Source organism: Scyliorhinus canicula, chromosome 4 (assembly GCF_902713615.1).
Source record: "Scyliorhinus canicula chromosome 4, sScyCan1.1, whole genome shotgun sequence".
NCBI lineage: Eukaryota > Metazoa > Chordata > Chondrichthyes > Carcharhiniformes > Scyliorhinidae > Scyliorhinus > Scyliorhinus canicula.
In genome coordinates this window covers 141,312,198-141,338,696 of record NC_052149.1, presented here as the reverse complement: position 1 = coordinate 141,338,696, position 26,499 = coordinate 141,312,198, and the positions used below count along the sequence as shown (strand labels likewise).

Genomic DNA, 26,499 nt, shown 5'->3' with positions numbered 1-26,499 from the left:
AGCCCAGCTGTGCTGCAGGGTCCATATAACCCTATGATGTGGTCCAGTATGGAAGCTTTTGGGGCTCTGACCTGCTCTCAAAAGGCTGCTCAAATAACCCACGATGGGTGGAATCGTATTGATGCACTGGGGGTCTTGGATGCCGCTGGAGAGCCAACGAGTAGCCAATGCTGTCTCTTTTTGGGAAGGCTTGCCAAACCACAGACCAATCAGGCAGTGATAAGACCACCGGCAGGCCTTCCCGTGGAATCAAGACCCCCGACAGAAATCTTGCCGACTGAGAGCCGCCAGACAATCAGAGATCAGCAGCTCTTGTGCTCTACAGTGTTACCAGGGAGGCCATTGCTGCTACAGGACAAAACACCTACTGGTGTCCCAGGGTTGGCAAGTGACCCAGGCCAATAGTGTGGAGGCTAGGAGTTTACAGAGCGGGGGCCGCAGGGAATGAGATGCAGGGGGCTGGCTCTCAGCAGCGCCTCCTAATCCCCCAAACCCCTTCCCAATGTCCAGTCCCTTTATCAGGCACTGAGTACCTTTGATCAAGGAACTATCCCCAGGAGGTGACAATGGCTGCACTGTTTTAGTTATCAGGTGAAAGTAAAATGCCGACAAGCACACTCGCCATTGCGTAAATACCAGTGGTGGCAGGATGAGGCTCTTAAATGGTCATTAATTGACCACGTAAGGGCCACAATAGGTGATATGATGGGAAGGTTGACTATGGTTTTCCTGTCCAGAATTTAATTCAGATGAAGGCAAATCCTGGTACCAAGGTGCAAACCTTTGCCGCCTCTAAACTTGCCATTAGCAAGAGCACAAGATTCCACCCAATGTTAGCAATTGAACAATGGAACTAAACTTAGGCTGCATAGTCAATCGATCAACAACTCTTTCTCCAACAAACTGATCTCAATGCTCCACCAAGACAAGCTTTGCCTTCTCTTCCATCCATCCCAACACTAGGACAATGTCCTTTAAAACGCTAGAGATTTTAAACTGAGGTCCTAATTTGTCCTCTAAAGTGGGGGTAAAAGATCCCACGAAGAGCAACAAAGTTATCCCAAAAATCTGGACAACATATCGCTCAAGCGGTGATCAGGTCATAAGCTCATCGCTGTTTGTGGAAGCTTGCTGTGCACGAGTCAGCTGCTATGCTGCCATTATTACAACAGTGGACAATATCAAAAACATCTGATTGGCTGTAGAGCACTTGGAACATCCTGAGGCTGAAAGATGTTCTCGAAATTCACTTTTCCTCTTCCCATTTCAGTGTAAGTCTGGAGATCTGAATCTCTTTATCTCCAGTGGAAAAAACTTTTACTCAGGCTTTACTTCTTAAATGTAACCCACTTATCCCTGGTAAAATCAGGATATGTTTACCTTTTTCATTGATTTTAAATAACACTGTCAACATGGGGTTCAATAACTCTACAGAATGGTCTAAGCAGTGCTGAAGTCTTGCACAATTTTAACGGCACCTTGCCTTTGTTCTATGTCTTTCGTTACAAGCCAAGGATTCTGTTATGACCTTTTTATAACTTTATTAACACGCTGACCTGTACGTTTACAAACTATGGGCGGGATTTCCCAGCCGGTCCCGCCGGTGGGATCTTCCGGTCCCACCAACAGAGACCCCTCCCGCTGCAGATGCGATCAACGAGATGCGAACACAGAACACACAGAACACAGAACAGTACAGCACAGAACAGGCCCTTCGGCCCTCGATGTTGTGCCGAGCAATGATCACCCTACTCAAACCCACGTATCCACCCCATACCCGTAACCCAACAACCCCCTCTTAACCTTACATTTTAGGACACTAAGGGGCAATTTATCATGGCCAATCCACCTAACCCGCACATCTTTGGACTGTGGGAGGAAACCGGAGCACCCGGAGGAAACCCACGCACACACGGGGAGGACGTCCAGACTCCGCACAGACAGTGACCCAGCCGAGAATCGAACCTGGGACCCTGGAGCTGTGAAGCATTTATGCTAACCACCATGCTACCGTACTGCCCCTTATCAAACAGTTGATGATCCCACCACCGTGTAATGGCGGGGGCCGCCTCTGCTGCCACAAGCAGTGCCGGCTCAAGGCACCGGCAACTCGGGCAGTCGCCCGGGGCGCCATGTGCTGGGGGGCGCCAGAGACTCGGGTCCCGCGCATGCGCAGTTGGGCCGGTGCCAACCAGCGCATGAGCGGTGGCCGCCCTCCCCCAAGGCGCCCCCCCCCCGGTCCGCCCCCCCGCTCGGTCCGCTCCCCCCCGCCCCCCCCCTCGGGTCCGCCCCCCCCCCGCCCCCCCCCTCGGGTCCGCCCCCCCCTCGGGTCTGCCCCCCGCCCCCCCCTCGGGTCCGCCCCCGCCCCCCCCTCGGGTCCGCCCCCCCCCCCCCCCCCGGGTCCGCCCCCCCCCCCCGCCCCCCCTCGGGTCCGCCCCCGCCCCCCCCCCTCGGGTCAAATGGGGCGGGAACTGACCGCACTAGCCCAGGGAATCGTAACACTCTATATTGAACTGCATCTGCCAACTGCTGGCCCATCCGAACAATCTACCTAGTTGAACCTGGACTTATTGTTGTAACTTCCTCAACTCCCTCGAAATTAGGTCCATCGGCAAATTTCAGTTGTCAATCGTAGAAATCACAGACGTTACAGGTCTGATTATTTACTGGAGAATCCAAAGGTTGAAGCCCAAGTGGAACAAACAGCAGCACACTGAGTATGAGTGAGGTGACCCTCAGACAAGCGCATGCCCAACCAGGGTGATTCAACACACTTGGTGCCGACTCTGTAATGTAGAAGCTGTCTCCATGCCAAGCTGCCTGTCAAGGAATGGGTGCAGGAAATTTCTTTTAATATGGTCGGTTACAAAACCTCATAAACCAAAGCGAGAGAGAGAAAATGTGGCAAAGTAGGTTAGCTGGAGTTTGTAACATTTTGAAAAGTACAAAATGTGCCCAGTTACCTCGGCATGTATTAAACCATTGATTAATGCACTTCATATCCAACAAAAAACACAGATTTTCCACCACATGATTAAACTCTTTCTAAAAATACATTTCAAATTATATTCACGAATGTTAGAAAGGGCAGTGAGGAACCAAGAAGCAAAGGTGTGTCTAGATTAACCCATGCCTCTCCAGGCAGGTGCCAAGGATATTGGGCGCGATTCTCCGCCCCCCACGACGGGTCGGAGAATAGCGGGAGGGCCTTCCCGACAGTTTTCCCGCCCTCCCGCTATTCTTCTCCCCCCCCCCCGCCCAACTCCCGACCCGAATCGCTGCCGCCGTTTTTTTACGGCCGGCAGCAATTCTCAGCTGATAGATGGGCCGAAGTCCCAGCCCTTTACGCTGTTTTTACGAACGGCAAACAGACCTGGTCTGGCCGTTCGTAAAAACGGGCGTAAACATTTGCATTTCATAACCATGGCACCGATTGGCATGGCAGTACCACGGCCGTGCCAAGGGTGCCATGGGCCCGCGATCGGTGCCCACCGATCGCGGACAGCGGGCCCGATGCCCACGCACTATTTCTCCTTCCGCCGCCCCGCAGTATCCATTCGCGGGGCGGCTGAGGGGCATCCCGGCCCGCGCATGCGCGGGTTTCGCGCAAATACGCGATGACGTCATCCGCGCATGCGCGGGTTGGAGTCTTCCAATCCGCGCATGCGCGGCTGACGTCATATGACGCGTCAGCCGGCGCAAACTCAGGCAAGCGGGCTTAACGAAATTCGTTAAGCCCGTGATGCCGGAGCTTACGGCGTCGGGCTGCTAGCCCCGACCGGGGACCAGAATCGGTTCCCGGTCGGGAAGGGGGGCGCTGGCGTCAAACCCGCCCGGGTTTGACGCCAGCCTTACGATTTCTCCCGTTTTGGGAGAATCGCGCCCAGTGTTTTAATCTGCAATTCTGCTCGCCCTCTCCCACTGGGAAGCAGGTCCTGCAGCCTTGCTGCATTTTGGTTCAATGGCTCTCCTTCGTCTGAGTCTGGGCAACAACTTATATTTATATAGCACCTTTAATGTAATAAGATACCCCAAGATGTTTCACAGAAGCATTATAAAACAATGCATGACCCCCCCCCCCCCCAACCCCGCCCCCCCCACACAAAGCCACATCGGAGATATTAGGTCAGATGGCCAAATGCTTGGTGAAAGTGATATATTTATAGGCGTGTCTTAAAGGTGAAAAATAAGGTACAGAGGCAGAAAGGTGCGGCTAGGGAGTAGCAGAGCTTTGGGCCCAGGCAACTGAAGGCACAGCCACCAATAGTGGAGCGATTCGATTTGAGAATGCACCCGAGCCCAGAATTAGAGAAAGCATCGATCTCTCAGAAGATTGTGAGGCTGGAGGAGGAAGCGGAGATAGGGAAGGGTGAAACCACAGAGGGGTTGGAAAATGCAGATGAGAATTTTTAAGTCAAGATAATGCTTGACTGGATGCAAATGTAAGTCAACGGTCATAGGGCTGATAGGGGAAGCTGAATTAAGACATGGACAATAGAGTGTGGATGACCACAAGCTTCTAGAGAATAGAATGTGGGAAAGCAGCCAGCAGTAGGTCAGAATAGTCATGTCTAGAGGTAAATCAAAAGGTAAGACTGGGGGTTTCAGCAGTAGATAAGGTGAAAAAGGGACAATGTTGTGTATTGTTACAGAGGTGGTGGAATTAGGGACAGTGGGCGCGATTCTTCCAAAAGGAAACAAAGTCCGTTTCCGAGTGCTGTTCTGTCTTGTCCCCGTTTGTGGGGGCCAGTGCTAAACGGCGCTCGCCCGAGGTCTCTGAGGTGAAGGGGTTGGATCCCAAAGCCTCAGGTACCTCAGAGTAAGGTTTATTGCCTCGCTCTAATATGCAGATTTGCTAAAAGGTGCGTTGAATCTCGCGAGGCGTTGCAAGCCAGGTAGATCCTGGGAGCAGGGTCCCCCGGCTTTCAGTGGCCATGCTTCATCACCGCGAGCTGCTTTTCGGGCACAGCGAAGCCATTGGATCGCGCTCAGTGAATGTGAAGAAATTCCTGGCTGATTCAAGCCTGAGCCTGGGACATCCTGTAAAAGAGCCAGGGGGACAAGGCAGAAGGGTGGTTAGTAGAGCACAATGGTTTTAACTCCATTACTGCCCCTTTTCTATTAGGTGGCGCAAGTTAAAATCATCCGTTTCATTTCCAGAACAGGGCAGCCCAGATTATGTGTGTTGTACAAACTCTGGGTTGACTTGGCTGCAAGTTAGATTTTTATTTCAGTAATTTAGGCACCTTCATCAGCTGTTATGTTTTAATGAGTGGGGTCAGGGGAGGTGCAACAGGGGCATATAGCTGTCATAATATCCACTCATGTATATGATGAGGTGCAGACAGGCAGTGATTGACACACAGGATGACCAGTAAGCACACAACACAGTGCAGCCAATCACTAGACCGGACACTACCACTATAAAGCCAGAGGGCACTAGGTTTCCCGCTCTCTCTGGACCCAGCTACTGAGACAGTCAGAGTCCACGAGCTAACAAGTGCAAACACCATGCGGTAGCTAGTAAGTCTGGTCAGGCTAGTACAAGGTCACCAGTCAGATCAGTATAGTGTCGACCCACAGCTGAATATGTATAGCAGTTCTATAGTTGAATAAAACAGTGTTGGATCTTCTCCAGTGTTAGATGTCTGTTTCTAGCTTCCCTGCATCGAGTGCAGTCCACATCGAGCCAACCTGCCTAACACATCAATAGCCACATAATTTCTGACATTATAATAGAGATCTACTTCATTGCAAGGGTAATGGAATGTTAGCCTTTATCACAAGAGGACTTGAGCACAAGATGGGTGAGGTCCTGCTTTAATTGTATAAGAGCTTTGGTTAGACCACACCTAGAGTACTGTGTGCAGTTTTGGTCCCCTTACCTCAGAAAGGATATTATTGCCACAGAGGGAGTGCAACACACGTTCATCAGACTTGTTCCGGGGGGGGGGGGGGGGGGGAGACTGTATTCTCTAGAGTTTCGGAGACTGAGAGGTGATCTCATTGAAACCTATAATATACTTATAGGAATACATAAGGTAGATATAGGTAAGATGTTTCCCTTGATTGGGAGTCTATAACCAGGGGGCACTATTTCAAAATATGGTGGATGCCACCAAGGACCAATATTTTTTTTTTTCTTTTTTTTTTATAAATTTAGATTAGCCAATTATTTTTTTCCAATTAAGGGGCAATTTAGCGTGGCCAATCCACCTACTCTGCACATTTTTGGGTTGTGGGGGCGAAACCCACGCAGACACGGGGAGAATGTGCAAACTCCACACGGACAGTGACCCAGAGCCGGGATCGAACCTGGGACCTCAGCGCCGTGAGGCGGTTGTGCTAACCACTAGGCCACCGTGCTGCCCTCACCAAGGACCAATATGAGAAATTTCTTTACACAGAGGCTTGGAATTCTCTACCCCAGAGGGCTGTGGAAGCTCAGTCATTGTGCATGTTTAAAGTAGAGGTTCATAGATATCTGATTAACAATAATGGAATATGAGGTTATCCACTTTGGGAGCAAAAATAGGAAGGCAGATTATTATCTGAATGGGTGTAAATTGAGAGAGGTGCATACTCAGCGACGAGACCTTGGTGTCCTTCTACATCAGTCGCTGAAAGTAAGCGCGCAGGTACAGCAGGCAGCAAATAAAGCAAATGCTATTTTGGCCTGCATAGCGAGAGGATTTGAGCATCGGAATAGGGATGTTTTGGGTTAGCTGCTGCCTCACGGCGCCGAGGTCCCAGGTTCGATCCCGGCCCTGGGTCACTGTCCATGTAGAGTTGGCACATTCTCCCCGTGTCTGTGTGGGTCTCACCCCCACAACCCAAAGATGTGCAGGCTAGGTGGATTGGCCACACTAAATTGCCCCTTAATTGGAAAATAAAAATCGGGTACTCCAAATTAAAAAACAATTTTTACTACAATTGTATAGGGCCATACCTGGAGTTTTCTGTCCAGTTTCAGTGTCCTTATCTGAGGAAGGATGTTCTTGCTATGGAGGGAGTGCAGCAAAGTTTTACCAGGATGATTCCTGAGTTGGCCGGACTGTCATATGAGGAGAGGCTAAATCAGTTAGGATTATATTAATTGGAGTTGAGTGAGGGGGGATGGTCTCAAAGAAATTTATCAAATTATAACAGGATTAGACAGGGTAGATTCAGAAAGAATGTTCTTGATGGTGGAAGAGTCCAGAACTAGGGGTCATAGTTTGAGGATAAGGGGTAAACGTTAGGACTGAGGTGAGGAGAAATTTCTTCACCCAGAGAGTGGTGAATCTGTAGAATTCACGACCACAAAGAGTAGCTGAGACAAAAATGTTGCGTAATTTCAAGAAGGAATAGCTCTTGGGGCTAAAGGGATCAAGGGATATGGAGGGAAGGCAGGATCAGGGTATTGAACTCGATGATAAACCATAATCATAATGAATGGCGGAGCAGGCTCGAAGGGTCAAATGGTCTCCTCCTGCTTCTATTTTCTATGTCTGTGTCTATGTGAAGGATTATGGGAATAATGGGTGTAATGGGTGTAAAAGGTGTTGATCGTATTGAATGGCTGAGCAGGCTCAATGGGCTGAATGACCTATTTCTGTTCCTACTGGCTGTTAAGCATGTTTGGGATATCCTGAGGTGTCAAATGTTGCTACATAAATAAAAGGCTGTCTTTCTTTCACTTATTTTGCAGCATTCACGTTACAGTCTCTGGTCTTGGGGAGTTGGCCATTGTGCAGAGTTGTTGCAGAGACTTTCAGGCAGTTACCCAGTGCTCTAGATTTGGAAAAACCTCAGGGAAAGACTTCCGGACACGAGCCATACATACCCAAAGAGCAATTTAAATTAATGAGCCTGAGAAACTACTGTGTCTTCCAGTCTCTTTTGCAGTTTTGTATTCCTTTGTTACTCTTCATGGGCCAAATGAGTTTGCAAATATTCTCAGCTGCTGGGCTGGTTAGCTAACATGAATTCAGGGATAATCAACATGTTTAAGAGTCTCTCGTGATTGTTGCCAAATGTTAAAGAAACCTGGCCCAGGCATGACGGGATGAATGGCCTGATTCTGCGTCATATCGGGGCATGGGGGCCATTTAATAGGGGCTGCTCATGTGGCATCACCCAATAGCACACATACTCTTATGTAGCTTGTCTTGGGACTGAACCACTGTGCTGTCTTATCAGCCCCTGACAATCCGAGTCAGCAAGTGGACCGCTGTCCTTGCACACCAGAGATAAGACTTAAACCGCCATAGCTTTAACACAGAGCCACCAAATCACCCCAGCTTAATTTACTGACATCTACAGCTTTTACTCTGGGCAAAAATCACTATATAACTAGAGATCAAGAGAGCCTCTGTCACTCAAATTGAAGAAAGTGGAACATCAGTTCTTGATAAGTTTGCATTAAGGACTGAATGGAAAGGTCACGGGGTCGATACCCTGCCTCCACTGTCAGCTGATCCCAGCCAAGGGAAATGCTGGGGGGGGGGGGGGGGGGGGGTTGGAAGAGAGTACATTCCAATTGGCTTTGGAGCTCATTGGCTACAGAAAGTAAATAAGGAATAACAGCCCTGGTAGCTTGCTATCTAATGAGAAGCACACACCCTAAAACAGGGCTTTCCAAACTGTGGACGGGGGTCACGAGACAAGATTTTGGGGTCGCAAGCTCTGAGGTAGCAATGGCTGCCATTGAGCTGGGACTGAATGCTAATGAGATGCCCCTTTAAATCCACTTTTTAAAAATCTAATAGTAGGCACATCCTAACAGGCAGAGAGGCCTGGGATGCTGTGGCAAAAGAAAACTGTGAAAAGATCAATGTCTTATTTTTTAACATCCCCCTGCAGTTTAAACACTTCCCATGATATGCTCAACTTCATTCCCCCATCCACCCCGCTCTCCCTCAGGGGTCGCGTCAACTTTTGAGCTACAAAATGGGGTCACAGGAGGGATAGGTTTTGAGAAATACTGGGCGTTGGGGAGAGGGTGTGCTTGAGCCCAGCTATGGTGGCCCCTGCTCGGGGGAATAGGTCACTAGTGCTTAATGAGAATGACCATCAACAGGAGCTTGTACCACCAAGAGCCACACATTAAGTTCAGAGAGAGAGGTGGGGAGAGTGGAGTCAACATAAAACAGAGGGAGGGAAAGAGCAAGAAAGAGGGAGAGACGGAAAGGTTTGCTTTTCAGCAAAGAAGCTGCCAAATGTGAATCCACTGATATACATGTTACACGTGCTTCTGTTAATGAGCTTTGACTGGTGCCCAGCTCCTCACAGTCTTGCTGGTAATGTTCCTCTAATTTGCCTCCATAACATTTTCCCCACTTACAAATAATTAGTAATGAGCAGCCAAGCATTATATTGGAATATCTTCCTTTTTATTTCCTCGTTCTTCTTTCCTTTAGTAGAGTACTGGGGTAATAATAAAGCGACAATGGAAACTAACACATAGCCATCAATTTCAATTTGGCAAAATGCTTGGCAATTGCGCTAAGTGAATAGGTGCGATTCACACCCTCAACAACAGTCACACGAGACAATAAAAGCAGCCTGGAGGATGAAAAGGTTACCCTGATCTATGTTTTAAGAGTAATTACGCATTGGGCCCTTGCTGCTCCAATTACAGACACTGTCACTGTTGATATTCATGACGTGTTTGAATCATTATCATTGTAAAATATTCCAAAAACAGAAGCTAAAAGTGATCTTCTGGAGTGAGACAGCAAACAATCACTTTAGCTAAAGCTGGAGGGAGGTTTAATTGCATGAGACCTCCTCACTTATGGAGCCACACAATGCTGGTGTAGTTCCTGTCACGTTGATGTTTAAATGTGGTTGACACAGAAATTAGGAAGGTTGGAATATGTTACGGGAGCACAGTTGCCATAACTACACGGTGCCGGCAGCTGACACTCCCAAATTAAGCTTTAGGAGAGAAGTAAGCCTCTCGTCTGTCCATCAAAATGGATACAGGTCACGTCTCCGAGTCTCCATATGGAGTCTCAGCATATTTTATTTGGTGCCATATGGTGAGGGGTGTGAAATAGAGAGAGAGAGAGAGAGACAGGGGAGTGATTCAATTACAGGATGGGGCATAGCCGTTCAATTATGAGCAATCTTGTGAGGCAGCACAGAGTTACTTGGAAGTTTAATCTTCACAAGCAAACTTAATGTTTGGCAAGATGTAAAAGCATACTATTACTCCCCCAAGTTCACCAAGAAAAACTCTCTTTGTGTCACAGTAACGTATTAGAAAGCTGACTTTGAACGGTTTGGTTTTTTTATAGAATATTTTATCTATATTTTATTAAAAAAACCAAACCGTTCAAAGTCAGCTTTTTAATACTTTACTCTGACACAAAGAGATTGAACTGAAGACCTTGGTAAGGTAACATAAAACTATATTAATTAACCGTAACTTCATCTTATACACGGGCTTTTGACAAGATCCCAAATGGGGGAATGATAGCGAACTTAAGATCCAAGGAAATATGGCAAATTGGAACTAGAATTGGTTGAGTGGCAAGAAGCAGAAGGTAATGGTTGGGGGTATTTTTCTAACTGCAAGCCTGTGTTCAGTGGGGTCCCGCACGGATCTGTGTTGGGGCCCTTGCTGTCTGTGGTTTATATAATGATTTAGACATGAATGTAGGAAGGTTGGTCAGTAAATTCCCAGATGATACAAAAATTGGTGGGGTGGTAAATAGTGAGGAGGATAGCCTTAGATTACAGGAGCATGTAGATGGGCTGGTCAGATGGGCTGATCAGTGACAAATGGCATTCAATTCAGATAAGTGTGAGGTTGTTCACTTGGCAAGGCAAACAAGGCAAGGAAATACATGATAAATGGCAGGGCCCTGGGAAGCACCAAGGATCAGAGGGACCTTGGTGCGCATGTATACTGGCCCCTTGAGGTAGCAGGGCAGATAGATACTGTGGTTAAGAAGGCATATGGTCCACATCTTTATTAGCCGAGGCATAGAGTTTAAGCGCAGGCAGGTTATGCTGGAACTGTATAAAACGTTAAAACCTCATAAGGGCAGGGCACCTGGGCCCAATCCCTGGCATGAGCATGATGCCACCAGGGGTCCCCAATCTTGGGCCCATCTGCCCGTGATATCATGGGATCGCCCTTTCATTTCTTTCAGCTATGTGGTGAACAATACGGCAGGGAAATCTGTCTTTGGGACTGGCGGCTTCACTGCCCTTTTTCCCGCCCACTGCGCCATTCTGCCATTTTTGAGAAATTTCCGCCCCAACTTCTGTTGATCCCAGTAAACTAGACTTGGCAAATAAAATGCAAAACTCCCTTGAGAGATTCCCAAATCTCCTTGTGCATTTGATTAGTTTTCTTAGCAAGTTAATAATTTAAATACCTTGTACAATGTATAAGTTCTGAATGGCTGAACCCGTAATGCATAACAAACTCCAGACTATGTTATTATATGTGTGTGTGTTGTGTGTTCGTATATGTGTGTGTATATATAATGTTCTATATTATATATAAGTCACTAAGATTACAATTCCACCAAATTATTAATGGTTGTCATTTCAATAATTACAGCAATAAGTTCTAGAAAGTGATCTTGCTAAACAATAATTCAATAGCCCAAATCAGCTCAAAATAAGTAGTGGAAGTGGGAAAAAATTACATTTGGAAATCCTTATGATGAAGCATCATTGAGAGTCTGGCATTCAGACAGTGTGCCTCCATTCCTAATGTCCCATAATGATATCATCTGTGCACGTAATGCAAAGATATCACTATCAGGACGGCTTTCAAAAGTCTCTTAGAAAGTAATTCCGATTGATGCTAACATGCTCTTTACTGTAGCTGTTTCTCTGTTTTATTCAGCAATATATTTTGTTTAATCAGTTGGTGCTAATGACATCAGGGGAATTAGCTTGGAGATTTGCCCAGCAGTGACAGGGAGGGAATTGGATTAATATGCACAGTCAAAGTGATGTGAATGCTCAAAGTTCTTGCAGTAATGATTGTGACTCTGCTTATGTCAGTTGAACGCCCTTGCATTGTTTGGCTCAGTAACTCACATCCAGCTCGACTGACAGACACATTATGACGCACTGTTTCAACATAAATGTTTCCTTGAAGCAAAATCAAAATAATTAAGGATATATTAATTACAGAAAATGCTGGAAATGCTCAGCGGGTCAGACAGCATCTGTGGAGAGAGAAACCGAGTTAACATTTCAGTTTGATGACCGATCAATATAATTGGTTCTGATGAAAGGTCATTGACTCCTAACATATGTCACCTGGCCCGGTGAGTGTTTCCAGCAATTCTCTTACTACGTATTTCCATTTAGGTTTAAGTGTATATATAAAATGAAATATATTTCTATATAAATATAAAAATAAAAGGAAAATGCACTGGCTGTAGTTTATACATGTTGTGACATTTAGATTAGGCTACAAACTACAATAATTAACGTCATTTCCACATCAAGCCATTACCATTTCTACAATGTTTGTATCCCTCCTCTTCCCCTGGGTAAATAGTGGAGAGTGTTTATCATTTTGGTGCATTAATACCTAGATGCAGGAATGAAGACAAGAACAATGCAAATGACAAATAATGCATTAATTTACTTTATTGGCCAAGATAAGATGACACAGTGCAGGTAACAGGAGAGCTGTACAATGGGGTGGCGCTTTGCAAAAGATTTTGTTGAGCGAGACTTCTTGTGGATAATTAGGCTCACAAAAATAAGAGCACAGCTCCAATATTTTTTACATTTTAATTTCTCTCATGTGTTTGGTTATGATGGCAGACAGCAGGTTAGCACTGCTGCCTCACAGCGTCGAGGACCCGGGTTTCATACCAGCCTCGGGTCACTGTCCATGTGGAGTTTGCACATTCTCCCCGTGTCTGCATGGGTCTCACCCCCACAATCCAAAAAGATGTTGCGGGGAAGGTGGAATGGCCATGCAAAATTGCCCCTTAATTGGAAAAAAATAATTGGGTACTCTAAATGTTAGGAAAGAAAATTGATGGCAGACAGCGATGGCCGATTGGCAGCCCTGCTTACGAACCAATCACACAATAAGACTGGGGATAACAGCAGAAAATCAGCATCCTGACAATTAGCAGCAAAAGCCAGAGCTTCTTAGTAATTATATAGTGACCATCATTGGTTGATAATCACTTTGGGAGGTCCTACGAAAGTAAAAAGGGCTATAAGAATGTATGTTCTTTCTTTCACCCACATAGCTCAGTTCCACCATTCGACCTCAACCATCAGGACCTCTGCCAATTTTTCCAGAAAGTCCTCTGAGTCATCATTGCCATCAGTAATTCACATGAGCAACAATCCGAAGCAAAATTAAGTGATACATTTTAACCTGAATTGTTGGGCACTATCATTTGGGATGCATGAAATCAGAGATGAGGTAGAAAATAAACTTTTGTACAAACCTCACCCCGATCCCACCGGTTTGGTAGTTTAAAACTCAGGGTTACAATGCTTAAGTAATAGTTTCAACTGTATGCGTCTCTTAATGCAGGCACACTATACATGGGGCACAGGCTTTTGAGAATTCAGATATTTTCAGCTAATTCTCCAGTTTGAATTTGATTTAACAGAGCCAGGCTCCATTATGGAGCATATGAAAGGAAATGGAGAGTGACAGGCAAGAGGAGGGCTAAGCTATTGGAAAATTATCTACCTTAGTCTCATGGGTCTATTGCTCTAACGGGAGAGGTAGGTGTCTCCTTGGGATTGAATTGGCTGCAAGATGACATGCTAGGCATTGGAAGATTGGAATCATGTCAACGCTCCCTGGCAAATTCAGGTATCTGTACCTGAGCCATGCAGTCGCAGAGTTCTCCAGGGAACTCTTGATGCTTGACAAATCAGTCACCAATAAAACCAGGAGAGGTCTGAAATCAAATTTAGGCCAGCTAGGTAGCGCTTCTTCACAAAAAAAAAGTGAACTATCTTCCTCAATAAGCCTTTGAGGCTGGGGGATCAAATTGTATTAGATAGATATAGGTTAATCACTAATAAATTCAGCAGAGAATTCAGGAGAAACTTCTTTACCGAGAGGATGGTTAAAATATGGAATTCGCTGACACGTGGAATGATTGAGGCAAAATGTAGCTACATTGACAGGGAAGCTAGATAAACACATGAAGGTATAAAAGGTTACGTTGGGCAGCACGGTGGCCTAGTGGTTAGCAAAGCTGCCTCATGGCGCTGAGGTCCCAGGTTCAATCCTGGCTCTGGGTCACTGTCCGTGTGGAGTTTGCACATTCTCCCCGTGTCTGCGTGGGTTTCGCCCCCACAACCCAAAAATGTGCAGAGTAGGTGGATTGGCCACACTAAATTGCCCCTTAATTGGAAAAAATAATTGGGTAACCTAAATTTTTTTTTTTAAAGGTTATGTTGATAAGGTTGGATGAAAGTTAGGGGGATTATTTGGAGCAGAAACAGAGGTCTAAACCTGCTACACCAAGTGCACTACTTCTGTGCTATTCGCCAAGACAATTTTTTTAATATCAGGTGACTTTATTCAGAAATATGGAATAAAGGCCAGTCAATTGAAGTTGAGGTCCAAGGCAGCCATGATCTAATTGAGTGGTGGAACAGGGTTGAATAACCTACTCCCTGTTCCAAAGTTCGTAATCAGCTTAGCAAAGCTGAAGTGGCATCAGGTGCGAAAATTAACCTATCAATAATTTGGTGTGCTCCAAGGGTTTAGTTGGTTAAACCCAGCAGTAGGTCTCGACACACTTGGAAGATCCCTGAATTTCAACCCCCTCAAAGTTTTATCTAATTCTTTGGACTGCATTCTAAATCGGATGTGTTCTGACATTGTGAGACCAAGGGCTCCACTTAGACAAACAAAACTTTTTTTTTTAAATTTAGATTACCCAATTATGTTTTTTCCCCAATTAAGGGACAATTTAGTGTGGCCAATCCACCTACTCTGCACATTTTTGTGTTGTGGGGGCGAAACCCACGCAGACACGGGGAGAATGTGCAAACTCCATGTGGACAGTGACCCAGAGTCGGGATCGAACTAGACAAACAAAACTGTCCCATCTCTCTCGCCTGGCCAATATTTCCCATCACCATCCCACCTCTCTGCCATCTTGGACCTTCACAAACTGACGTGATTCGATGGCTCCCATTTAGCGGTGTGTGAATCTTTAATGGGGTTTTTCTTTACAACACCGGTGTAAAATTCTTTGACAGGTGACATTAAGAAAAGGTCACGTATCACTATACACTACACAGGCTATGCAAATTGAATCAAAAATGTAGCAGCCAGATTAGCTGAGGTAAAAAGTATAAGGTCAAACCAAGTCAGTCAAGCTGGAAGTGCTGAAAAGATGCTTGTAATTACTCTTTTTAGTCTATTAACTATTGTTGTTCTATCAGGACTCAGGGGTATATGAAAGCCATGGACATGAAGTACAAGATAAAGTAATGTGTATTTACTACTCCCAGAGGATCAATTTGCTTGGTATTTTGCAGCTTGGAGGAGCAAAACACACAAACGCTGTTCGCCTTTCTCTCCACTGAATTTTGTCTTTTATCAAAGATTGCTCAGAAGGCAGTCACGACACTGGGTGCAATCTATCCACTCTGAACAGATTTGCTCTGTGATACCCCTGCCATGTAAACGATCAAATAGGTGCTCTCTGACACAGCGTAGACGAGCCCCCTGTCTCCTCCTGATAAAACCCAGGAACACGCTGGGATCAAAGGCTTGGCTGCCAGCTGATTTTTTTTTCAAGAAGGCAGTCGCGATGCAAATTTGTCGATGGGATCTGAGGAAAATCTATCCAGCCCTGCGCACGGTACAGTCACTCCATGCACCACTTGACAAGTAAAATATGTCTGTCAGCTTGATATGAACTGACCCCTTTTCTCTCTATCTATTCATTGCATTTGCTTCCTGTCAAATGAATACTGCTAACTTTAGCTAAGGCCATAATTCACTCGCAATTCATCCTGGGCACACCAGGGACTGGGTTTCTGGACAGAAGTGCAGCTCAGTCTTACAACAGACCCTGATGTGTTTAAGCCCAGATACTCAGAGGTCTCCCAGTTCATTGCTGGCAATTGGGTTAGCTTGTTTTTAAATTAAAACATTTAAATGCTTATTTCCCCTGTGGCCCCTCTCGCACACAGCAATGTAAGGGTTTGATGCCAGTTATATTATGCCATGTAATAAATTATTTATTTTCTTAGCCATTTTCTGCTCTGGTCTGTGCATGCCTGATGGCAGTGGGAGCTTCAGAATCACCTTCCATATATTTCACTGCGGCACCGAGGGAGAGCTGCACAGTCAGAGTTGCCGCTTTCAGATGAAACATTAAACCACCTTCCGTCTGAAGATAGATGTATAATTCCCAAGGAGTTATTTTTAAAAGGAGCAGGGAATTTCTGCCCATGTTCTGCACAATATTTAGCCCCCCCCCCCCCCCCCCCCCCCCCACTTCATAAATGTGACTATACTTCAAAAGTATTTTGTTATCTGTAAAACACTTTGGAACATCCTGGGGTCATATAGGATGCTACATATATGCTAGTGTTTTGTTTTCTCCCTTTCAGTGCAAGACAGACCCGAAGGTTGATAACCTGACAGGGTCACTTTATTGCAAAGCAGTGCCTCGCTGTGACTGGGCAGCTGGCATCAGGCACAGCTGTTTCGACCCAATGGGAGCACCATGCCTGGTTGTTACTGTGGTTGATCAGATTGTCCCTTCATTGGAGAGCACTCCCAATTTTTTTTGGATTGTTCAGCTAATGGGTTCTGCCCAATTACTATCCAGGTGAGAAAGGGGAAAGAAACAAAGGGGCAGCTTTCGTGTTTCTCTGCGGCGCGCCGTTCACTGGCAACGAGATTCTTTTCCCGCTGCTTATAATAGGATTTTCCATTGAAGCCACCCCACGTTGCCAGGAAACCTGCGGGCGGGGGTACACTGCCAGTGGGAAAAGAGAATCCCAACGGTTGGGGAAATCTGGCCAAAGTCCCAGTTGCTGTTTAGTTAGAACCATACATTTCCTACAATGAGTAGGAGGCCATTCAGCCCATCAAGTCTGCACCGACCTTCTGAAGGAGCACCCTACGTGGGCCCACTACCCCACACTATCCCCTAACTCCTTAACCCCACGTAATCTGCACATCTTGGACTTATTGATTTCCTATAGCTAGGTCTAACCATGGCACTATCAGCAGATATTCAGCACCGGCCGATATTAATCTCTCGGCGAACATCACTAAAACAGGTGAACTGATCATTATCATATTGTGGCCCAGAAGAGAAAAAACAGTTCAAAACAGTATTCTTATTTCTCCGTTTTACTGGTGTTCTGTCTTAAAGGGTGGCACGATAGCACAGTGGTTAGCACTTTTGCTGCACAGCTCCAGGGGCCCAGTTTCGATTCCCAGCTTGGATCAATGTCTGTGCGGCGTCTGCACATTCCCCCCATGCCTGCGTGGATTTCCTCCGGGTGCTCTGGTTTCCTTCCACAAGTCCCAAAAGACGTGCTGTTAGGTAATTTGGACATTCTGAATTCTCCCTCAGTGTGCCTGAACAAGTGCCGGAATGTGGTGACTAGGGGCTTTTCACAGTAACTTCATTGCAGTGTTAATGTAAGCCTTGTTATTAAGTATACAAGACCTTTTCGGACAAGTGTTCTTATTTCTCCATTTTACTGTTTTTTCCCCTTTTGAGGGGATGGGGGGGGGGGGGGGGGGGGGTTTGCTTACTGTGCACAAATTTGCTACCCTATTTACACACCAAACTAATTGACTGGCTGCAAGGCACTTTGGAGTACCCGCAGCATGTGAAGGGTACTACAGAAATGCAAGTCATTTATTTCCACTATACTCAGCAGAGCGGGTCAGGATGCCCAATCGGATGATGAGGCACCAATTTGAAAAAGGGTGGGTGGAGTACTGACAACCCGCTAAGAGGGGTCACTAATGTGTTCAACACTGCATCGCGTTCACCAATTACACTGAAGACATTGGCGGTCAACTTTACCAAGTCCCTGGGCAGCACGGTGGCCTAGTGGTTAGCACAACCGCCTCACAGCGCTGAGGTCCCAGGTTCGATCCCGGCTCTGGGTCACTGTCCGTGTGGAGTTTGTACATTCTCCCCGTGTCTGCGTGGGTTTCGCCCCCACAACCCAAAAATGTGCAGAGTAGGTGGATTGGCCACGCTAAATTGCCCCTTAATTGGAAAAAATAATTGGGTAATCTAAATTTATTAAAAAAAATTTTTTAAAAAACTTTACCAAGTCCAGTTTGAAGCAACTGCCTCTGAGATCCAACAATGAAACATAAGGGGCGGGATTCTCTCATCGGGCAGCTAAGTGTCGAAGCCGGCGTAAAAACGGGAGTGGTTTACTCTGGCGTCGGCGCCCGTTCCAAGACCCAATTCTCTGGGCCACAGTGGGTTTGCACACCGCTAGTGCAGCCCATGCTGCTCTAGCTGCCGATCCCTGTGTAAACTCAGCACCGCGGGGTCCGCGCATGCGCAGTTGAGCCGGCGCCAACTAGCGCATGCGCAGTGTCCTTCTTCCCCGCGCTGTCCCCGATGCCAAATGGCGCAGGGCTACAGGAGCCGGTGCGGAGGAAAGGAGTCCCCCCCCCCGAACAGAAGGGTTGCTCGCCGATAGTTGGGCCCTGATTGCAGGCCAGGCCACTACGGAGCCCCCCCCCCCCCCCCCCCCCGGGTCGGACGCCCCTTCCCCCCCATAGGCTGCCCCTGGACCCTTCAACACCAATGTTAGAAAGGCGGCGGCGGGACTCAGCTTTTTGTTGACGGCCGCTCAGCCCATCTGGGCCGGAGAATCCCCCACCCACATGCCCACCCCCAATCCCCCCCCCGGCCCATGGTCCATCCCAGGGACCAGCCGCCGTCCAGAAAGGTCTCAAGATTCTGGAACAAACAGTCCCATCGATTGTGGAGATGCAGTCACAGAGCCAGGGACTGCATGAGGGGTTGTCAGCGAGCATCCAGCACCTGTAGGTGCAATTGGAGAAGTCCAACCGCTTGCAGCAGCAGGGAGGTGGTGCCGACAATGCATGCCACGCAGGCCAACACCGCATAGGTGTCTAAATATACTCAATGAATTTGTTTATACATCAGTGATATGCCTGAAATGCTCACCCATCTTTCCTTTTCACAGATACTGACTGTCCTGCCGATCAGCTTCTTTTTCACTTGACAATGCAGCTGTGTTTTATCGCTATTGGTTACCCTTGGGGGACGCACAATGAGCAAATGAACAATACCGATTTTTTATTTGGTCAGTGAAGGTAACCTCATAATTAAATCAATATTCTCGAATTTTTCCATACTCTCAGAAAAATCTCAGCACAACTTCTCTTGGGTGATTAAATGGGCATGTGGTGCACATTCTGTTTGTTTAATGTCCTTAACTTATTTCCACCCTTTCTTCTTCCTCCATTTTAGCACTGCTCCTCTCATGCTGACACATGACTCTGCTGGTCTTAACAAGTCGCTGGTATCTCATGCGTGAGTGTATACCCAGGCTATATTCATCATGAGGGGATGAGCGTCTGACATTTTGTAAGCCAATGCAAAAGCCTCAGTAGAGCCTCAGCATCATTACAACACAGAAAGAGGTCATTTGACCCAGTGAGTCAAGAAAGGCTCTTTCCAGAGTAATCCAATCAGTTACATCCGTCAATCCCAGAGCACCACAAATTTATTTCCTTCAAATGCCCATGTTTTCAATAAAAGGATTTTAATAAAAGCATTTACAAAAGTACACATAAACACAATCAAAACCAAAATAAGAGAACAAACAGGAAGTCTCATAACAAATAAATGACATCCTGCCTCCCCCGTTTTTACCCCCTATAACCTCCCCCCCAACTGTTGATATCTTAACTATCCTTTGCTCCGACCCAACTTCTCCGACCTAACATTGTAGTTAAAGTCCCTCATCCCTGGAACTGCTGGGGTAAATCTTCTCTGCATCCTTTCAAGGACCCTAACATTCTTCCTAAAGTTCGTACAGGAAACCTGCCTGTTCGCAAGCAGCTCCACAGTGTGTCAAAGCCTCCACTCCAGACTGCTATCCAGCAAGCTCTTGCTTGACAGCCTGCACATGTTGACTGAATGTGTGAGGCTCACACGTGAAGAATGATCATGGAAGCGTTGGGCGGTTTGCTGCTGAAGCCCCCATTGCTGACTACTCACCACTTGCGCTCACATCCGAAGCCTGGCCCCTCACAGGAAGGTGCCACAGGGTGATTGATACCTGTAGCACTGTCCTTCGGGGTCTATGTTGGTAATCAAGGCCCTCCTGCCCTCTCTCAGGTGGGCATAAACGATCCAGTGGCTTTATTTCGACAAAGAGTACAGGGGTCCTCCTCAGTGAACTGTTCAACATTAACCCCTCAACCAACACCAATGAGATAGATTGTGTGTGGTTATTTGTGGGGTCAAATTGACTGGCCACATTTATTGCATTACAACTGAACTTCGAAATATACTTAGTTGTGGATTCTTTTCAAACATCCTGAGCTTGTGAATGACAGGAGAGAAGGAGGGGAGGGAAATGTTGACTGTGTGTTAGCATACATCATGTGAAGAGAAGAATATATCTGATCTTCAACACAGATACAACACAAAAACAGAGAGGAACATTACCTGTCACATTTTGGATTGACAATATCATTTGTAACTGCTGCGGTAATCCTGCTCATTCAAAGTAATGTGCCAAAACAGGCCAATGCCAGAGTATTTAGAAATAGTTCAATAGCAAAGTCTAAGTGTATAACTGACCTTTGGCAATCGTTCGGGGTCACCCGGATGTCTGGGGATAACCTTCTGCAACCGCTGGAAGCCATAATCAATGGTGGGTTCATTCAAAGCTGCAATGAGGAAGAAGAAATGGGTTCAGTTAAGTGTAGAGAACACCATGGCAGCACCAGGGTGTCAGATATGAGGGTTAAAACTGAGGCAACAAATAAAGAGAGACACAAAGAGCCACGGTTCCTGTCCCTGACGCCTGCCAAGCCTCTCTGACACACCCCGAGGCCAAATAGCCCTGGGATGTCCCTCACCGTTCAAGCTCACACATGCAGAATGGTCACAGGATAGAGGTGCATGGAGAGGGTGATACCCATCGGGGAGAAAATGGTGTGGCTAGTTGGAGCTGCCTCGCTCGTTGCCATGGACAATGAATAGTGAACAGCTGATTGCTGTTCAGATGCTTGCATTTCCCTCCCTGACCCAGGGGGCTAGATGATTGTGGTGCTACTCAGATGGGAAATTTAACCTGGGTCTTCCTATGCTCAGTACCACACCATACAATCCATTACACTGCAAAGGTACACTTAGTCATGTTTTACTGCTAAATAAGAAATGACGCAAGCAAGTTCAGAAGATGAAAGTAATCACAAAATCAGTATCTTATACCTCAGTTATGAAACTAAACACCAGATTTCAAAACATTATGAAGTTTCCTCTCCTCAAAGTTGCACAATCAACTTCTGATAATTCAGAGTTGTCTCTCTTGTCTAACAAACGGGAATTATCCAATACTTTGAATTAAGTGGCATAAATAACACACAGCAAGATGTGTGTTTAAAAAAAAAATCAGAAAAGCTGAATGAAGCAATCATGAATAGAACCACGAGGATCTGTTCAAACCTGTACATACGGTTTGGTGCTGTACCCAGCATCAAATCAAACAGGAATCACAGGTTTGATTCATAGTCAGTGCTGACTTAACTGCAGCAGAGGTTTGAGAGCTATCTTTATGGAGGACTACAGCCAGCTCTTGATCCCCGTTGTGCCAATGTGAACGTGCACAGGTCTCAGATGAGGATCGAACTAGGCCGAACCCTGTCAGCCCCTTTTAACAGCACAATATCCCGCTGACCCTAACTGCTCGTGCCCACACATGGTGCAACACCCAGAGAACTGGACTTTAGTATCGATGCTCTCAGTGGAATAAGAGGATTAAACAGGGGATGAGGAAGGGAGATACATAAAGCATAATAAATTACACAAAGAATTTACAATTGTCATGAGAAAATATCCACTTTCTTTTCTCAAATTGCAAATCAAACAAAAAGTGCATATTAAATTATGTATGTATGAATATTAAGATGCTCCTCCATTCACAAATAAGTTAGCAATTTTTAAAATATATTAAAAATCTTCAGAAAACAAAACGACTTGACAATTGCGTTACATTTCCAGCATTCATCAAGAGGCTGCCAGCAACCCCACCAGCTTCCACCCCCACTCTCCCACCGCCTGCACCCCTCCCCCGGAAAAGCGAAGCGGGTCTGCGGCTCGAAGCAAAGGAAACTGAATAAAAGAGCTGTAATAAGTCTGGGATGACAGAGTGGTTAGAGGACATTTACATCTGAGCACCTTGAATTTAGTGCATAATTGCACCACTAAACCCCTTAACTTGTCATCCGCCAAAAATAAAATCCCAAATCGTTGTCAGTCATCCTCCGTACGGCACTCATCCTGGAAAACTCCTGAGTGACAGGGCTTCAGCTGTGAGCACTGCAAGTGACGCCTTATCAGAACACTTTATTCAAGAGCAGTAAGTGGCCGTAAACCCACTCAAATCAGCTTAATGATTAAGGTTTTGTTCAATGTCAGGAAAAAACAGCAATTTGAATATAAACATGTCTTCATGACATGTAAATCATCGAAGTTGAATATATAGAAAAAGAAAAGCAACATCCGATGCCCTCAGCCTCTTTAATCTTATTTTGATTTATTTTAATCTCGCTGCTGTGGTGAGCTATCGGGCGAGCTGGCAGAAGGCAGTTTCTAAAGGAAAACAGAAATGAAGGCTTTATTGACCGTTGCCTTCAGGGTTGGCTCATGGATTGGTCAAAGCCAATGGACAAGGTGGAGGCCTGCAATATGTTTTTCAACATATGTACAGCAGGCTATTGAACAAAACTCCATTTCTTTCTCTCCCTGCTTGCTCCTGGTGAAATCTAGCTCAGATTTTCAACAAGCGAAGCAAGCAGGCAATGCTAGAAATACACAGCAGCCCCTTCACTCTTCATGTAAAGAACAGATCAGCTTTAGCGAGATGGGAATCCCCAGCCAGAGGTTGCCCTGTCTTTTATAGATCTGAGGATGCTGTCCCTGATCTTGGGACGAGGCTTTCATTCACTGCCCTGTGTGCCAAATCTTGATGGCAAACAGATTAAAGACAGTGACAAGGATTTAAAATCCTGGCTGGTAATGTCTGAGGAATCTTCTCTCCCTATCCAACCTCCTTCACAATAGTTGACCTAGAGGTTAAGGAGGGGTAGATTTTCATTCCAGCTCTATCCTTCGGGATACTATTTGAAGAGGAGAAGGGGAGTTTCCTCGTATGGTCCAGGACGATATTAATCCATCAACCAACACTACCTGGAAAGAGATTATCTGATCCTGACCTCTGATTGTGGGGCTTGCTATGCGCAAATTGGTTAACACATTTACTACATTACAATAGTGTCTGCACTTTTAAAGTATTTCATTGGCTGTGAAGCGTTTGAGATGCCTCGAGGTTGTGAGGCACACTGCATAAAAATGCAAGTCTTCTTCATTTCTAGCCCTTGCTGTTATTCTGGGGTTTCTTCATTTGTGGGCTTTCTTTCTTTGCCAGAATAAGACTGCAGCACCCAAATCTGCTGATCACAATGGAACTGCAAGAAAATGGCAAAGGAAGCATGACTGGCGGTTTGGGGAAACTTTCAGCCGACCACGGAGCAAATTCAATAATGGAAGCCAGGAGGGTGAAGTGCGAAGTTAGGATGGGGGTCATTCCTACTTCTCAAGCAGTGAGTGAGGATTGCAATCTTCCCAAAGCCCTTAAAGCACAAACAGGAGGTTTCTGCCAACCTTTGCCTTAGCGGGAGTCTTACGGACAGTGCCAGTCCAGTGTTTTTTTTTTATAAATTTAGAGTACCCAATTAATTGTTTTTCCAATTAAGGGGCAATTTAGCGTGTTTAATCTACCTAGCCTGCACATCTTTGGGTTGTGGAGGTGAAACCCACGCAAACACGGGGAGAATGTGCAAACTCCACACGGACAGTGACCCAGAGCCGGGATCGAACCTGGGACCTCAGCGCCGTGAGACTGCAGTGCTAACCCACTGAGCCACCGTGCTGCCCAGCCAGTCCAGTTAAAACCATACTGGATTTGCTGAGGTTGCGTGCGGCATACCTTCTAGTACATAAGACCCAGTAAGCACGTGTTTTGAGTGTGTGTGTGTGTGTGTGTGTGTGTCAGTTGCATAATAATATTGACTCTTTTTAAGGGGCATCATGCGGCACAGTGGTTAGCACTGGAACTGCGGCACTGAGGACCTGGGTTCGAATCCCAGCCCTGGTCACTGTCCATGTGGAGTTTGCACATTCTCCCCATGTCTGTGTGGGTTTCACACCCACAGCCTAAAAATGTGCTAGTTGGGTGGATTGGCCATGCAAAATTGCCCCTTAATTGGAAAAAGAAAAATAATTGTCTACTCTAAATTTTTTTTAAATATTGACTCTTTTCCTGCTAAATCTAAGTTGTGCTAAATTGAAATCTTTTGAATGTTAGTCCCAGGTTGAAATAAAGTGAGAACTTGGATAGCAAAATGAGCCAAAGCCGGGCAGCACGGTGGCACAGTGGGTTAGCACTGCAGCCTCATGGCGCTGAGGTCCCAGGTTCGATCCCGGCTCTGGGTCACAGTCTGTGTGGAGTTTGTACATTCTCCCCGTGTTTGCGTGGGCGTCGCCCCACAACCCAAAGATGTGCAGAATTGGCCACGCTAAATTGCCCTTTAATTGGAAAAAATTAATTGGGTACTCTAAATTTATAAAAATTTTAAAAAATGAACCAAAGCCATTTTAAAAATGGCTTCCACTCCTCCCATGCTGCTAAAGGGGTTGCTTACTGGGCAGTCGAGCTACCAGCTTTCTACTGACTTGGCAGATCTCTGCCAGGCATTTGCAGGGTACTGTGCTCTCAGATCCAGGAGCAGAAAAGAAGCAGACAGTGTTTCCTGTACCCAATCAACATTCCCTTGACGCTACACAGATCTGCATAAATCAACCCTTTTACGTTAGCGCACAGGTGCAAAAGCATTACTAAAAAATCATGCATGGGGACACAACTACCTGTTCTCCTCCAAGTCACACACCATCCTGACTTGGAAATATATGCCCACTATTGCTGGATCAATATCCTGGATCTCCCTTCCTAACAGCACGGTGGGTGTACACTACAAGGACTGCAGCGGTTCAAGAAGATAGATATTCACATGCGCTACCATAACCTCCAGGCCTAAGGGTCAAGTGCGAGAAAATGGGATGCGTGTAGTCAGATCTTTGTAGACTGGCGAGGACACAATAGGCCGAATGGCCTCCTTCTGTGCAGTAAACACCTATGAATCTATAAGATGGGTCACTGCCATTTTCTCAAGGACAGGGGCGGCATGGTGGCACAGTGGCTAGCATTGCTGCCTCAAGGCGCCGAAGACCTGAGTCACTGTCCGTGTGGAGTTTGCACATTCTCCCTGTGTCTGCGTGGGTCTCACCCCCACAAGATGTGCAGTGTAGGTGGATTGACCACACTAAATTGCCCCTTAATTGGAAAAAAAAAGAATTGGGCACTTCAAAAAAATTTTAACTGAAAAAAAGGTACACTGTCTCAAGGACAGTTAGGATAAAGCAATGAATGTTGGCCGAGCTAGTGACTCCCACATCCAGTGAAAGAATACATTTTTAAAAAATTATTTTGTTGTCACTCTTTCTGTCCTGATGATGATGATTTAAGCTTTGCAGTTGCCCACCCAAATAGTCATTCTGTGGGTATTAGCTTTCACACTGAGTGCTGGCAGAGTATTTGACCTGAGCACAGTGAGCAGGCCATGTATCTATCAGCCTTGGCTCAGTAACAATGCTCTCTCCTTGTGAGTTGTGGGTGCAAGTCCCATTTCAGGATTTGAACTTGTAATCTAGGCTGACACTCCTTCAGTACTGAACAGTTAGGAGTGCTTCTTTCAGACGAGGTGTTAATCGGAGGCCTGTCTGCCCTCTGGGGTGGATGTAGAAGATCCCATGGCACCATTTCAGAGAATAGCAGGGGACCTCTCCTGGTCAATATTAATCTATCAAACAACATGACTGAAAACAGATAACCTGCTCGTCACCTCATTGCAGTTGTACAAACTGGCTGCATCAAGACCAGTGATGATACTTCAAAACAAGCTGTAAAGCACTTTGGGACATCTTGAGGTTTTCAAAGTTGCTACATAAGTGCAAGTCCTTCCGAATCTTTACTTTGAGTGCAATGTTTTATCCCCTTGAAGAAGCAAAGCGATGTACTTCGCCCCAGCAGCTCTGTGCTACTTGGGCCTCTGAATGAACCAATTTTTTATAATTCCGCAATAATGAATCCTAAACGTGTCAACAGTGCTTCAGTTGTTAATCAAAAGATTGTCTGATTTGAATTGGAGAGGAATTTGTT

General features: G+C 46.1%; 1 protein-coding gene across 5 annotated transcripts in view; it reads right to left on the bottom strand.

Annotated features, from left to right (window-relative positions):
- Window positions 1-26,499, bottom strand: part of ebf1a (EBF transcription factor 1a) — a 489,857-nt gene that overhangs the window by 60,570 nt on the left and 402,788 nt on the right. For all 5 annotated transcript variants that reach the window (XM_038795284.1, XM_038795286.1, XM_038795285.1 and 2 more), the window contains exon 11: window positions 20,799-20,887. In XM_038795284.1, coding sequence (XP_038651212.1) covers window positions 20,799-20,887 — 89 coding nt within the window. The remainder of the gene's footprint in view (window positions 1-20,798; window positions 20,888-26,499) is intronic.